We start from the raw sequence: 17,521 nt of genomic DNA on the forward strand, positions 1-17,521 counted from the left end.
TGCTGAAGTCTGGTATGAAGCATCTGGGATAAGGGCAATGTACAAATAGCTATCTGCTCCAGTCCCCTACCGCCTGGCAGTGAAAGGGCCAGGAGGGGCAGGCAAGGAAGGGGAGCGAGAACAGGGAAGGGGATGAAAACAAGAATAAAGAAGAGTATCGCAGCTTTCCAAATCCCTGTAGCTGCTACTGACTCTTCCAACACCTAACCTGAGTGGTGCAGTGGGACAGGCTCCTTGTACCCCCTACTCCACTGCATGAGAAGGTGGTGTATAATAGCCCTGCAGAGGGACACAGTTACTTTTTCTAATTGGCAAGAAATATCTAAATAGAAGCAAGAGCACAAAACATGCCAGATATGCAGAGCTGAGAGTAAAACTCAGGGCACCTGGTTTCTGCTCAAACTATATCTCTGTGCCACAATCTGTGAATCCATCTCATTTATGTAACACATACTACTATACTAATTATATTAAATTAGTGATTCGGAGCTAATGACAGCAAACTACTGACCCTTTTCCCACTCAATTTGTTTTTACTCTTATAGTTCCAACATGCTCTAATATATTATAATTCTTCAGTAGGATTCCTAGATTTCTTGTTCTGGATACTTTTCTTTCCATAGGTATGTCACAATTGTGACTCTCTGTGATAGCAGATGAGAAACCCTGATACTTTAAAAATGTATTAAAAGTATTTTATTTGCTTTTTCTTTTCATTAAATATGCACAAGTGAATTTATGGTTCATGAAAGTGAGGGGCAAGTAGTACTGACATGCTATAATGCTGAGAGGTTCTGTGCAAGATTCCCATGAAAGACCTGACGATACATCTCAGTCCTCACCTAGGCTTCAACACCCTTGCAATTACTGTTGAGCACAGCTGTCAATTATAGTATGTCACTTTATTCAAAATGATATAGTGGGCTCAATTTTCAGCTGCACCAAATTTACACTTGGTACAGCTGAGCAGAGGAAGCAGGGGAAGGTGACTGTTATATACATTTCTATTCCTCCAGTCTTGGGCTGGCTGAGGGCCAAAATGCAGCTGCAATAGTCCCATAGGGATTACTGAGCCAGGCAAGGATCAAAAGGTGGAGCACTATGTACTCCAGCCTGCCTCTCCCTTTTCCAACCCATGGCATGCTGCTCCCTGCCCTCCCCATCCATTATCTGAGGGTGGTGAGTGAGAGAAGCTGGTGGAATAGAGACACCTATGCTGGCTCTTTTTAGGGGAAATCCATGGCTGCTCCTTTAGAGCATCTTTCTAGCTAGTTTGTGAAAAGGCTATGCAAAGCAGAGAGACACATGGCTGAAGAATGAGCCCAGTGTTTGTTTTTTCAAACCTATTTTACATGGATATTATAAGGATTAATTAGACAAGTCTTATAAGATACTATGAAGATTTGAAGTACTATATAAATGCTAATTATTATTGCAAGGATAAACTAGAACTACGGGGAAAGTAACCCACTTCATATAGATGGTCACGATCATTTAAATTCAGGTCTCCAAAGATGGGAGCTTAGTGAGCTAACCCACTATGATAAACAGGCTCCAAATTCAGCAGTTTTAGTTACACCACATTTAAAAGCAATGTGATTGCAAATGGAACTTTACAGAAAGTTAAGTGGAGAGGTACTCAGGCAGAGAGGAGGCCCAAAAATCATATGCAGAGCTCATATACATGATACAATTCAGAAGTTTTAAAATTGTAATTAAAAGTAAGTTAGTGAAATGTATTTTTAAACTTTCCCCCCTATTTATTACTGTTGTATACTGTGAATTATTTGAGTGAACAGTATTATAATTAGTGACATGCAAAAATCATAATCTTTCATTTTATAAAAAATAAATTTTTAAAATAGCTACTTATAATGACTATAAACAACATGAGGTAGTCTGTATTAATGCACTGCTTGGTGAATATAGTTCGAGACACAGCCTCTGAGTGAACTTCAGCTGTATTTTAATTAGACAATGAAACACAATAGACCATGCGGTAGCTGATTAATGCATACCTGAGCTGTGCAGTGAGCTGCAGCCAAGAGCCTCCAGCAAACTAAGATTGTTTATTAATTAGCATGAATGCACAGTCAACTGTACACTATTGTGATTACTGTAAAAATTAGGGAAATAAACTCATTTATTATCTCAATTGACAGTCCTGTTAGCAATCTCAGCAGCAAGGCCAAACAACTTGGCAACAGCCCCTGCGGTGCCCTATTATTCTGGGCAGGCCTTATTTGCTGAAAAACTCTGTCTAAATAATAACTCTGTCTGTATAAAAAGAGACCACTTAAAAAAAAATCAGGTCTAACATGTCCAGTAGGCCAGTGAAAATGCTTGTATATGAAGAAGGGTAGAGTACCAAACCTTCCCCAAAGATGTATATTTTATATTTCTGGTAGAAGCATATAATCAAATGTAGGTCAAATTCAGTTCAAAATCCATCCAACTTTTGTGGCATGGAGGCCAACCTAAGTTCTCAAATGCAATTTTTTTGAGACTTTCAAGAGCATTCACAACATGAAAGCCAGATGGATTTTTGATCAAACCTAGCTTTATATAATTAAATCATACCCTCATTATAAGGCTCTCCATTAGAACACTCTAAAATAAAACTACCTTTCCTTGCTTCCTGTCTACATTATACTCCTTTATCCTTTTGATTTAACAACGCCTTGGTACAACGCTCCAAAAGCTGGTGTTGTATGAGAAATCGCTATGTAAAAATGATGTTACTATGGAAAGAATTTCAGAGAGTAGGCTTCACATGCCAGTTATTCTTATGAATATCCAGGACATTTGTCTTCCTTCGTGATGAGTATCGGAATAATTAAGTTAACTGTTAGAAATAGTTTTACTACCCAAAACATACTAAGATACAAATCATTTTAGTTTATTTAGATCTAAAACTGTTCTGGTATACAAACCTGGAGTTTTAGTTATTGTTTCATTAACTTCTCTCACTCCTTTACCTACAAGTAAAAAAACAAATTAGCATTTTATGAACATATTTATTTTTCTATAGAATGCTAAAACATAATGCTTGATTAAAGCAATTATCCCTCCTATATTTGCAGCAGAAATAACTAAAGCCTAGAATATGTTACCGATTCAAACCTAGACACCCGCACACATTCATTGGGGAAAAAAAAAAGCCTTGGGAAACCAGCACTTTTATTGTGGTAAATTAGTTGACTACAGAGGTAAGTATTTAATGTATTCAGCCCTAAAGTTTATTGTTTTATATCAGTCCCAGTGCTATAAGAGAGAGCCTTATAGTGAGGATGAATTATGTATCTATGTAAGCATAATAATGTATTAAATCAAAATTAAACAAATACTACCCGTGAATAATGCAAGGATATGGCACAAACCAGCAAAATGATAGGAATCTATGTCAATGATGACACAAGACAGAACCACATCAGGTGTATGTTAGTGTAGCGCCACTGAAGTCAAAGTCAATTTGCACCATTTGGGAATTCCAGCCCCATATTATTAGGTGCTTGAAAAATACAAAAGTCAGGCAGATAGACTATTCTGTTGTGTGCTCTTTCTTCACAAGCATACTGGGTGAAATTCACTCCTGTGCAAAAGAGCTCTCAAAAGTCCTATACACTACTTATGTCTTATTTTGAAGGTTTGAGTAACATGTAAGTGGTATACTTCATATGAACTCTTTGCACAGGAGTGAATTGTACCCTAACAGCTATGTGTCAGCTCATACTAGTTGGCTGTTGTTAGCTTGCATGCACACATGAACACTACTGGACAGTTTTTTTAATATTCAGTTTACTGGTCTTAAAAAACAACAAGGGGGGGAGCAGTCTTACACTTCATTTGAAAGGCTGCACTTTAAAAATATCTCTCATCAGAAAAACAACTCTTCATCAGAACTAGTGATATATAGCACCCTTAAAAATTATTTTGCAGGGAACTGGTAATGGAATACAAAGAACCAAAATGGTCTATGTTCACTAAACACGTGTTTAGTTCTTTTCTACAGTTGCAAGTTGCAACAAACAAAATGTTACAGGCAGCTAGTCCATAGCATGTACTTTGTTTTTTGTTTTTGTTTTTGTTATTTAAAACTGTTAAAAGTTTAAATGGTGCAGAGACAGAGATTTACACAATCAATTTAAACATAAGGGCCAAATTTTGCTTTCAGAAATCTGTATCCAGAGTATACCAGTGGAATTATATCATATTTACACTATATAATTCAGAGTAGAATTTGGCCCAATGGCTTATTTTTAATTTTGTTGAGTTTTATTGTTCATTTTTATTTTCAAGGAAACACATTCTCCATGGATAAAAGAAAATGCACCTAATTTATCCAACATACCTGTATGATTTCAAAAGCCAGTCTGCTATGAATGAACTTTAAAAAAAAGATAAACCCCTACAAATAATGTACATTAAGCACTGAAAAACACATTTAAAGAATGTTAAGATTTGACACAAACTGAGATAAGAAAGAAAATGCATGGTTAAAATTGACAGCTTGTCTTGAACAAATTGTGGTCTTTTAGTTGAACTTTTTTATTATCTGTAGGTATATTTTTTTTCTCAGTGAGTTCAGGATGGAACATTCACTTTGAATGTATTGGTTTGCTCAGTTTGTGTTATAATCTGAACACTATTATGACAGTTTGTTTTATTGTGATATTAATTGGTCCAAATTCAACCCTGTTATACACTCTAAAATCAATAGAATTATACTAGGATAAAAATGAGTCTAATTTCTGTAGAGTGTGATATATCACTTGATCAACAACTTACTTTTACAAATAGGAGGCTTTCCTGTCCATTTCATATCTGGTTTACATGTCCGGTGCTCTGATCCACCAGCAAGAAAAAATCCTGGCTGACAGGTATACACCAAAGTGTAACCTAAAGTAGGAAGATCTATTGCTTTCACATCTACATGCGCTGGTGTCTCTGGTTGTCTGCAAGCATGAGCTGAAAGGGTTTTTTAGGATTAGCAAAAGCTGCAGCAAACAGTTGTACACAGAACTATCTATTTACAGAATTTAGAACAAACACATGCCAACCCATCCCTTTTCACTTAGCAAACTTTCTACCATTTAAAAAATGGCAAGCAATTTTTATATTTTCAGCAGAAGTAACATTGAGACTTTGTGATGTATTGTTGTGTTATGAGAAATTGGAAATAATGACTCCTACTAATATCATCTATTTCTACACAGTACACTGAAGATCCATTATTAAGGCGAAGGAGAGAAAGAGGTAAAAGGAAGAAAAGCCAGGGCACATGCCATTGCAAATTATTCTGTGATCAGTATTGTATTGTTGTACTGTCATAGCTTCAAGCATCACATAAATTCAGTGCCTGAAACAACCTTGAAAATTACAGTGATTAGTGTGCTAAATAAATTCATTATAAACATCAAATGAAATAAAGGTTCCATAGAAAGGTTTTATCATACTTCACTGGGTATAACAGAAATTGTTACAATAGATGTCTCAATCTTTCTGCTCCATTTGTCCATTTATAACATCTCAAAATTAATCTGAAATGGGATTAGAATCTAAGGTCATTTTAAACCAGTGGTTCTCGATTAGGGGTACATGTACCCCTGCGGGTAAGCAGAGCTCTTCGAGGAGGTACTTTAACTCATCTAGATATTGGCTTAGTTTTACAACTGGCTACAAAAAAAGCACTAGCAAAGTCAGTACAAACTAAAATTTCATACAGATAATGACTTGCTTATACTGCTCTATATATTACACACTGAAATGTAAGTACAATATTTATATTCCAATTGCTTTATTTTATAATTATGTCATAAAAATGAGAGTAAGAATTTTTTCAGTAATAGTGTGCTGTGACATTTTTGTATTTTTATGTCTGATTTTGTAGGCAAGTAGTTTTTAAGTCAGGTGAAACTTGTGGGGATACGCAAGACAAATCAGACTCCTGGAAAAGGTTGAAAGCCACTGCTCTAAAGTATTATTTTTATTTTAGATCAGTCTATTATATTGTAGTAGTTCACTGATATACTCTAACCATCACAGAAATCCAAATATATTGATCTTCCAGCTTCCCACTTGGAGCCCAGAAGAGCTGTGGAGTGATGAGTCATATTTCATGGTTCACAGAAGACTATCCAACAAAATGTTCCTACACATACAGCGTGCCATATTCTGTTCTCAATGACATCAATATAAACACAAAAAAAACTACATTAACTTTAGTAGAGTTATAACAGATTTGCTCTGGTGTCATTGAAAGCAGAATTTAGCCCAACAGAGTTGATACAGTGACAGTGAGCACAATGATAAAGATACCATTTGTCAACAGTCACCACACCATGACATCTGACACACAGAAATTTACTGCTACATTTAGAAGAGTAAACTACTGCAGTAAACTATGTAGTATCTGTTGTCAAACTCTGACTTTAAGACAGTGGGGAATATGTTGCATATTATCTACTATATTAGATTAAAAAGTGTATTAGTTTATTATCTTGTCAAAAACTACATTACACATTGTCAAGGTTCCTTCCCCACTCTGAAGTCTAGGGTACAGATGTGGGGACCTGCATGAAAATCCCCTAAGCTTACTTTTACCAGCTTAGGTTAAAACTTCCCCAAGGTACAAACTATTTTACCTTTTGCCCTTGGGCTTTCGCTGCCACCACCGAATGTCTAACACCGGTTATTGGGAACGAGTCCGTTTGGAAACGTCTTTCCCCCCAAATCCTCCCAAATCTTACACCCCCTTTCCTGGGGAAGGTTTGATAAAAATCCTCACCAACTTGCATAGGTGACCACAGACCCAAACCCTTGGATCTTAAGAACAATGAAAAAGCATTCAGTTTCTTAAAAGAAGAATTTTAATAGGAAAAAAGTAAAAAGAATCACCTCTGTAAAATCAGGATGGTAAATACCTTACAGGGTTATTAGATTCAAAACATAGAGAATCTCTCTAGGCAAAACCTTAAGTTACAAAAAACACAAAAACAGGAATATACATTCCATTCAGCACAGCTTATTTTCTCAGCCATTTAAACAAACAGAATTTAACGCATCTCTAGCTAGATTACTTACTAAATTCTAAGACTCCATTCCTGTTCTGTCCCGGCAAAAGCATCACACAGACTGAGAGAGAGGCTTTGTTTCTCCCTCCCCCTAGCTTCTAAAAGTATCTTGTCTCCTCATTGGTCATTTTGATCAGGTGTCAGCAAGGTTGTCTTAGCTTCTTAACCCTTTACAGGTGAAAGGGTTTTTCCTCTGGCCAGGAGGGATTTTAAAAGTGTTTACTCTTCCTTTTATATTTATGACACATATAAATTTTAAAGAAAAAAAACCTGTACTTACAAATGCATTCAGACTGTATACCACTCCAAGTTAAGTTTGCAAGACAAGATCGAGTAGTAGAGCCTTGAATATGATAACCCTTCCTACATCTGAAAAAGACTGTGCTTCCAACCTGCAGGATTGAAAGTAGAATATAAGAGAAAACAGGAAACCAGCACTTCCAATCAGTTGACAGCATAGTGATATGCTGCATGGGAGATTTTTAAAAAAATCTCTTCCACAGATCATCAGTTTGCAGTTTACAGAGTTAGATTTTTTCCTTACGCAATCAAAGTCTCATCCATGATGGTAAAACTGAATTTATCTGCCAGTGATGATGGAAAAAAATGGATCAGACTGGACACACAAAAAGGAACCACATTCTATACACTCTCAACTTTCTAGTCTACCAATTTGTGTGACAGAAGCAACTAAAATGTGTGACAAAGGACTAAAATGGTATTTCTACACATTGCACTACATTTGACTTACCATAACTAGAAAACCTGCTTTTAAAGATTTTTTTCTCACTGTATGAATTAATAAGCTATTTGTTTAAAAAGAAAATAGGAAAATACAAATTCCATACTGTGCAATGATAAAAGATCTCTTGCAGTTGCACCTGCAGTTATATTCATACAGAAAATTATGGGCATAATTGTTTGTGCTACATTTGTGACTATGTACTACCTAAGTTCTGCTTGAGATGCTCAAGAAGCGAAGTGATGATTGACAGGATTGAAAGCTGTACTGTGATTAAGAAAACAGTGTGGGATGCAATCTCTATTAGAAAGAGTAGAACACTAGACTGCAAGTGAAGAAGGCAGTTCTAAGCAAACTGGTCATAAAAGTGAGAAAAGACCACTTTCTTTACAATCCTTTTGAGGAAAGGAAATGAAGGAAATGGGATAGGAATTTCATAGATTCACATGTTCTAAGGCGAGAAAGGACTATCGTGATCCTCTGTTTTCTTCTTCATACCAAAGGCTATAGGACTTCTTTGAATTAGTTTCTTTTAACTACAGCATGTCTTTTAGGAAAAAAAAAACCCATCCAATCTTAATTTTAAAACGGCCAGTGAGGAAGAATCTATCAGAAACCTTGGTATGTTGTTTCAATAGTTGATTACCCTCATTTTTAAAAATTTGCACCTTATTTGTAGGCTGAATTGGTCTAGCTAGTGGTGGGCAACCTGCGGCCCATCAGGATAATCTGCTGGCGGGCTGTGAGACAGTTTGTTTACATTAGCACGGCCGCCTGCAGCTCCCAGTGGCCATGGTTTGCCATTCCCGGCCAATGGGAGCTGGGGGTAACAGCGCAGGATGTGCTGACCAGGAATTGGCCGAGAATGGCGCCCACAGACACTGGGAGGTCAGGACAACTGAGGATGAAGAACTATCCATTGAGGAAGTGCTTTTGCTAACAGAGGAGATGAATTGGTAATAGGTTTGATGAAGGAATAAGGAAAGAGATGTAAATTATAATAATATGGATAAGTACAAATGGATATTAATGTGTAGCATGCAAGTGAATAATATTTAATAAAAATAATACACTGCCAAGTTATAGCACCTTCTGTCTGAAGATCTCAATGGACACTACAGAGGAATAAAGTATTATCAATTTAAGTGTATACATGGGGAACAGAGACAAGAGAAGCTAAAGCCAACATTTTCAAATGTTGGTACCTAACATAAAATCTATATTTAGACATCTAAAGAGAGGTGGCCTGATGATCCCATGAGCACAGAATCTACAATCCAATTCTACCTGAAGTGGGTCTGAAAATTAGGACACTTTTGTTAAACATCTAATTGATGTATGGATTTTCTTGCATAATTGTTTGCACCCACGTCTGAAAATTTCCATCTCAGTGACATGTCCAAAGACATACAGAAAGAGTAGAGTCTAGAACAGAATGCATCTCTTCTGACTCTTAAGTGCTCTTGCTTTTTGTAAAAATATTGTCAATTATGATACTAGTGAATACCAGTATGAATTTCACCGTAAATTGGAATTTCATAACAGGAAGTGTCCATTTAGAAAGGATTTAAATAGGTCAAGGAAAAATGACACGTCGTTACTATGTTCAAGCCAGTAATAGAGTTATGTATCTTTTTAAATCTTCAGAAGGAATAAAGTAATTTACTCTTCATATTGCTTAGCTGAGAAAGGGTTTGAGGTGTGTATGCATTTGTATAGCAGGGCAATGAAATACAGCTAACTGAAAATGAACTCAGGTAAGTCAGAGGTGATGCTGGTAAGCACAGATAAACACCTCAAAGAATTGTCCTCTTTCATAACATCTTTCTCTAGAAAGGTCATCTACCCACAGATTGTTAAAAGTTGATTCCCAGCAATGGTCCTATTGGATACCTCACTGAAACTGCATATTCAAAAAATCACAGCTGTAAAATGTGTCCCCTTCCATCAGTAGAATCCAAAAACTGCATTCAGACTGACCTGACTCAGTGATGCAAGCATTTATGATGTCAAGGCTCTATTACTACTAGTAGTTATATCTAGAAATGAAACCCTGAACAACCTAAGACCAAAATAGGCATTAAGAGTTACCAGTGCCTTCAATAATAAATGAGGAGAGAAACTGAGTCTGTATATTCTGGAGAAATCAGTGATAGAGAGTGAGTTGGTGCAGTTATGATCCATATATTAATGGGAACTGGTGATACAGGTGGTTGTATGAGACAGAAGGGATGTAATTTGATCAAGATATTCAGAAAGGCTAGAGTTACTGGAGAAGTGCAGGCTAAGAAAGCTCAAGAGATAACTGACTGGAAAGAAATCATATGTCCAGAAGTTGATAGAAGTAGGTAGGGGACTAATTTAGGGACAGCAGAGATTAACTGAAAGACAGTTACTGTAGTCACTATAAAAAGAAAAGGAGTACTTGTGGCACCTTAGAGACTAACAAATTTATTTGAGCATAAGCTTTTGTGAGCTACAGCTCACTTCATCGGATGCATTTGGTGGAAAATACAGTGGGGAGATTTATATACACACACACAGAGAACATGAAACAATGGGTTTTATCATACACACTGTAAGGAGAGTGATCAGTTAAGATGAGCCATCAGGCCCTACGTTACCAGCACTCCCAGCTATCTTCGAGATACCACTGACTTCCTGAGGAAACTACAATCCATAGGTGATCTTCCTGAAAACACCATCCTGGCCACTATGGATGTAGAAGCCCTCTACACCAACATTCCACACAAAGATGGACTACAAGCCGTCAGGAACAGTGTCCCCGATAATGTCACGGCTAACCTGGTGGCTGAACGTTGTGACTTTGTCCTCACCCATAACTATTTCACATTTGGGGACAATGTATATCTTCAAATCAGCGGCACTGTGATGGGTACCCGCATTGCCCCACAGTATACCAACATTTTTATGGCTGATTTAGAACAACGCTTCCTCAGCTCTCGTCTCCTAATGCCCCTACTCTACTTGCGCTACATTGATGACATCTTCATCATCTGGACCCATGGAAAAGAAGACCTTGAGGAACTCCACCATGATTTCAACAATTTCCATCCCACCATCAACCTCAGCCTGGACCAGTCCACACAAGAGATCCACTTCCTGGACACTACGGTGCTAATAAGCGATGGTCACATAAGCACCACCCTATATCGGAAACCTACTGGCCGCTATTCCTACCTACATGCCTCTAGCTTTCATCCAGATCATACCACACGATCCATTGTCTACAGCCAAGCTCTACGATATAACCGCATTTGCTCCAACCCCTCAGACAGAGACAAACACCTACAAGATCTCTATCATGCATTCTTACAACTACAATACCCACCTGCTGAAGTGAAGAAACAGATTGACAGAGCCAGAAGAGTACCCAGAAATCACCGACTACAGGACAGGCCCAACAAAGAAAATAACAGACTGCCACTAGCCATCACCTTCAGCCCCCAACTAAAACCTCCCCAACGCATCATCAAGGATCTACAAACTATCCTGAAGGACGACCCATCACTCTCACAAATCTTGGGAGACAGGCCAGTCCTTGCTTACAGACAGCCCCCGCAACCTGAAGCAAATACTCACCAGCAACCACACACCACACAACAGAACCACTAACCCAGGAACCTATCCTTGCAACAAAGCCCGTTGCCAACTCTGTCCACATATCTATTCAGGGGACACCATCATAGGGCCTAATCACATCAGCCACACTATCAGAGGCTCATTCACCTGCGCATCTATCAATGTGATATATGCCATCATGTGCCAGCAATGCCCCTCTGCCATGTACATTGGTCAAACTGGACAGTCTCTACGTAAAAGAATAAATGGACACAAATCAGACGTCAAGAATTATAACATTCAAAAAGCAGTCGGAGAACCCTTCAATCTCTCCGGTCACTCGATTACAGACCTGAGGGTGGCTATCTTTCAACAAAAAAACTTCAAAAACAGACTCCAACAAGAGACTGCTGAATTGGAATTAATTTGCAAACTGGATACAATTAACTTAGGCTTGAATAGAGGAGGGGAATGGATGAGTCATTACACAAAGTAAAACTATTTCCCCATGTTATTTCTCCCGCCCAACCCACTGCCCACTGTTCCTCAGATGTTCTTGTTAACTGCTGGAAATAACCTACCTTGCTTGTCACCATGAAAGGTTTTCCTCCTTCCCCCCTCCCCCCCGCTGCTGGTGATGGCTCATCTTAACTGATCACTCTCCTTAGAGTGTGTATGATAAAACCCATTGTTTCATGTTCTCTGTGTGTAAATCTCCCCACTGTATTTTCCACCAAATGCATCCGATGAAGTGAGCTGTAGCTCACGAAAGCTTATGCTCTAATAAATTTGTTAGTCTCTAAGGTGCCATAAGTTCTCCTTTTCTTTTTGCGAATACAGACTAACATGGCTGCTACTCTGAAACCTGTATTCACTATAGTAAACACATTCCAAAGTAAAATTTCATTAACAATTTATACTTTGATAGAATCCTAAATAATTCTCATCAGTCTGAACATTGAATGGCAATGACTCATTATGGCAGTTATGTACGTCTGTGATATTTTCTCAATTTTTTTCAAGATAGATGCTTAATAAACTAATATTTCATACAGAATTAAGAGATTATAAAGATGACACTCAAAGAAAATGTGACCATCATGCAGACTAACTTGAGCCTCTGTGTTTGTGCATGGAATTCAATATGCTTTTATAATTGAATGAAGCTACTTGATGGCATGTGTCAGGGTCTGATCCAAAGCCCTGAGAAGTGAATGGGACTTCTTCCAGTGACTTGAATGGCTTTTTGATCAGGCAAGGCTCAGCTATTTATTCACTGTTTGTTAAAGTATGTAACAGCTACTGGTATAGAACGAAACAATTTAATCTGAGGGAGAAAAAAACTGAATAACCTTGTAGGGATATAGCTAAAATACTGCATGCACAATATAATTATTGTCCACTCAAAGGTCTATAGCATATCATTAATTTTTAAGCAAAAGTCCTCACTTATTTCAGTGGGGAATTCTACTAAAAACTTATGACATGATATATTCTAAAGACCGTGTGTTCCTTCCTAAAGCTCCATATTAAAACAATTACTGAAGATGAAGCCTGAGGTTTTAGTAAAAATAAATGTTAAAGTGATAAACATTATTTTAAACATTTAAAGCTAAAAACAATTTAACATGCATTAATATTAAATGTATTCCAATTTCAGTAAATTAGTAAATAAAAAAGCTTCTTACCTCATAACCTCGAGAATTGTTCTGTATTCCATAGGTTGGAGTACCAGGATCTGTGCAAGTGTTATGGGCTGGATCTAAATTTTAAAATGGAAAACAAAGGAGATGTTATTTCAGTTTAAATTTTCAAAGATAAATTAAAACCACACAAAATTACAGTACTTTTTTTTTCTTTCAATATTTTCCCTAGTAATTCATGAAGTTTTGGCAGCATAAAGATTTCAGTATTGGGATTTTTTTTTTTTGTACACAACTGACCCCTTTGAATCTTGTGGAATACAAAGCATATTGTGTCAGTCAAAAGCATTACACATAATGCTGATGTAACACTGAGAGACATCTTTCCCTCCTAGTGTTCTTTTCCTACGAACCACAGAGTTGTAAAGCCGAATTTCTGAAAACCAACCTTAGGAAGCTAAGCATTATATTATATGCCAGAAACTCTTTTTTGTGACCATGAAAGCACATGCTTTAAAAGAGACCCAGAAACTCAGCTCTGGTTGAAGACTTAACAGTACATCTCAGAAAAGGTGTGGATGTCGAGTTCCCTTAAATCCTGGGCTGGCTGTCAACTGGACTGGTTATACCAGCTGCCAACATTCCCTAGAGACAGACATGACAGTTTGGGAAGATTATCGGGATGCCCAGTCATGCCTGTTAGGTGGGCAGGATGGAAGGTGGGTAGCATAGGAGCTGAGAGGATGGCTGTACGCAACTTCCTACTATATTAGGATGATCCTCCCATGGCTGGCTATTCTGGTTTTGTTTTGGAACTGCAATATAAAGTGGCCACATTGCAGCTCAGGATTTGGGCCTACATTTCATCTGTAACAATTTCCAATGCTCTGTAATTGTAATCCTATAATCCAGTGGTGTGATATATCATTTCTTTAGAGCCTGATTTCCAATTTCAATGTTAGTCAGTCACTTTCATCATCCTATCGCTACAATACATAATGCACTAATTTATAAAGGAAATCTTAATGACTTCAGAACTCAGATAGATGGGAACCTAACACATGATATTTTAAAAAACATGTAGTACTTGAACAATCAAGGGATTTTTAACTTCATCATCAGTTAGACTGACAGCTGCTAATGGAAAAATGAAACAGATCAGTCTTTTTTTTAAAAAAGTGCATCACCAACAGAAAACAACCTCTTGGGAAAAAAATAGAATTAGATAGCCTATCGCTATTATAACAAAATAAGCAGTGTCAAGAAGTGGTAAACATTGCCATCTTTGGGGAAATTTGTGCCTGTAGATTATTTTTGTTATAATTTTTTTCAACCATCTGATTTTACAGGTAAAAGATACCTTTAAATTACTGACACCTTTTTTCTTCCCACAATGATATTTTCAAAGACTGCAGAAGCTCTAATATGAAATGTTTTGTTATTATAATAATAGAAAATCTGTGAGTGAGGGGGTAAAACTGGGGCTTCTTGAGGTAAACCAGATCTTTTTGATGCAACATATTCAATGTATTTATATATCACTTACTGTAGAAAATATAAAAATTTACTGGAAGTTGACTCCCCGCTATTTACAGGTTTACACCATCATTTTAAGGCTCATATATAATTTTCCTGTAACTCATATTCTTCACTGCTGAATGCAGATGTGACACACTCATATTGCTCACAGCAGTGGAATACTAGGCATAGTCTGGATTAAGGACATTAGAATTTATTCAGAGTACACATCTGAATGTAGTGCTAATGGCTCCTCATTAACTGACCAGAGAAAGGGGTAAACAGGGAGGAGGCAGATGATACTAAACTGCTCAAGATAGTTAAGACCAAAGCAGACTTTGAAGAACTTCAAAAAGATCTCACAAAACTAAGTGATTGGGCAACAAAATGGCAAATTAAATTTAATGTGGATAAATGTAAAGTAATGCACACTGGAAAAAATAACCCCAATTACACATACAATATGATGGGAGCTAATTTAGCTACAACTAATCAGGAGAAAGATCTTGGAGTCATCGTGGATAGTTCTCTGAAGACGTCCACGCAGTCTGCAGTGGCAGTCAAAAAAGCTAATGAGATGTTAGGAATCATTAAAAAAGGGATAGAGAATAAGACAGCAAATATCTTATTGCCCTTATATAAATCCATGGTATGCCCACATCTTGAATACTGAGTACAGATGTGGTCCCCTCTTCTCAAAAAAAGATATACTGGCATTAGAAAAGGTTCAGAAAAGGGCAACTAAAATGATTAGGGGTTTGGAACGAGTCCCATATGAGGAGAGATTAAAGAGGCTAGGACTTTTCAGTTTGGAAAAAGAGGAGATTAAGGGGGGATATGATAGAGGTATATAAAATCATGAGTGGTGTGGAGAAAGTGAATAAGGAAAAGTTATTTACTTGTTCCCATAATATAAGAACTAGGGGCCACCAAATGAAATTAATGGGCAGCAGGTTTAAAACAAATAAAAGGAAGTTCTTTTTCACTCAGCGCACAGGCAACCTGTGGAACTCCCTGCCTGAGGAGGTTGTGAAGGCTAGGACTTTAGCAGGGTTTAACAGAGAACTGGATAAATTCATGGAGGTTAAGTCCTTTAATGGCTATTAGCCAGGATGGGTAAGGAATGGTGTCCCTAGCCTCTGTTTGTCAGAGGATGGAGATGGATGGCAGGAGAGAGATCACTTGATCATTACCTGTTAGGTTCACTCCTTCTGGGGCACCTGGCATTGGCCTCTGTTGGTAGACAGGATACTGGGCTGGATGGACCTTTGGTCTGACCCAGTATGGCCATTCTTATGTTCAGAGAAGGGTGTTTTCAATAAGCTTTCTTGCTCCCTATCTTACCCAATGCCACCTCTTCAAATGAGCCAATCCCTTCTGCCTCAAGAAAAAACATCACTGTGACCATTTAATTCTAAATTTGAGTATGTTTGTTTAGAAAACAGCAGAGACATTTCCGCATCCTATCACCAAAATCACACACAAAAAAATCTCTATTTGCATTGGGCCAAATCCTGAAGTCAGTGATTTGATCTTACCCTGCAAGCTCATAAGTCTCACTGCAATCAATAGGAGGCTGAGAGCGTTCAGAAGATTACAAAAAGTACTCAGAATGTCAAAAGATCAAGCCTACCCAGTATTAGCTACATGTGATCTTTTAATCTGTGTAGTTTGATAAACCATTTTCACAAATCCTGACTGAACATTTTGATTTGGGACTTGATCTTGATCATGATAACAGATTATCTACAATACTCTAACTAATAAACAGCAGAGATGATGGAAATTGTTACCAATACATGTTGGTTGAATTCCACTCCAAACACTATCTGCTTGACAGACTCTTCTTGAAGATCCTATCAGTATGAATGGGGGTCGGCACTGAAAGGAGACTTCAGATCTGTAAGTGAAACTTTTCCCATTAAGACGCCCCTCAGCTGGAGTACCAGGATCTCCACAAAATGCAGCTATTGAAGAAAAAGAAAACAAAAAAGGGTATTTGAAGAACTGAACATACCTAACATTTAAAAGTAGCATTCATTTCTGAAGGCCCAAGCGGTCAGACGCTAGTCACTGCTAAATTTGAGTGCAAGCGTTCTACCATGTGATTATGCTCACAGATCAGGTACACAGATGTACAAATGGTAACATTTGTGCTCACAACTATTTGCCCCAATTGCTAGAAACTGCAGGCACAAGACTGCACTCACAAAATAGGCCACTTTAATTTAGGTGCCTGAATATGGATGTAGATGACTAGCTTTAGATACCAAGTCTGAAAATACTGCCCTCATATTATTCTCAAAGTAGCCCAATTTTAGCATTTAATGGTGATCAGCACTAGACAAGAGTGCAGGTTGTGGGAATGTAGAAAAATGGACAGAATTTGGAGAGGTTGTGAAGGAAACATGAGCAGGATTTAAAGATGGTTTCTCAGTTGGGGGAGTGGGAAGAGAAAGAGAGAGAGAGAGAGACAGAAAGGGACAGAGAGGAATCAAAAAATATACTGAGGCTATGAGCTTAAGGGTTGGGGAGCTTAATGATGAACCTGGAAATGGTAACAGAAAAGGAAGAAAAAAAAGAAGATTTAGGATTAGATGGCTAAGGAGTTCATTTTAGCTATGTCGGTCTTCAGTTGGTGGCAGGACATCGAGTAAGGTTGACAGAAAGAGAACTAGAAATATGAGTTCGAACAGAGAGTTGAGATCATGGTGGAAATGCAAATCTCTGTGTAGCAAGCAGAGAGTTGGTAAAGAGGTTGTTCAGGAATGAAGGTCTTGAATAGCCACAGTGGTCAGGGACGGTCTATTTTACATTTGATCTGAAAGAAAAAATGCACGCACAGCAGTATACTGTTCCTAATTCCAACCTCTGGCACTGATTCCGTACTGAGTAAGGAAAGAACTTCATTTGACAAATAAATAGCACCACCTAATTTCAGTTCCCAGGGTTGGTTGGTTTGT

The 17,521-nt window shown here is 37.7% G+C and overlaps 1 protein-coding gene across 1 annotated transcript in view; it reads right to left on the reverse strand.

Moving 5' to 3' along the window:
* The window catches only part of CSMD1 (CUB and Sushi multiple domains 1), a 2,060,919-nt gene that overhangs the window by 21,396 nt on the left and 2,022,002 nt on the right, over positions 1-17,521 (reverse strand). Inside the window, 5 exon segments of the mRNA XM_038396611.2 lie at positions 2,934-2,978; positions 4,789-4,968; positions 7,354-7,465; positions 13,086-13,159; positions 16,352-16,525. Coding sequence (XP_038252539.2) covers positions 2,934-2,978; positions 4,789-4,968; positions 7,354-7,465; positions 13,086-13,159; positions 16,352-16,525 — 585 coding nt within the window.

This window comes from Dermochelys coriacea, chromosome 3, assembly GCF_009764565.3.
Source record: "Dermochelys coriacea isolate rDerCor1 chromosome 3, rDerCor1.pri.v4, whole genome shotgun sequence".
NCBI classification, from domain to species: Eukaryota; Metazoa; Chordata; order Testudines; family Dermochelyidae; genus Dermochelys; species Dermochelys coriacea.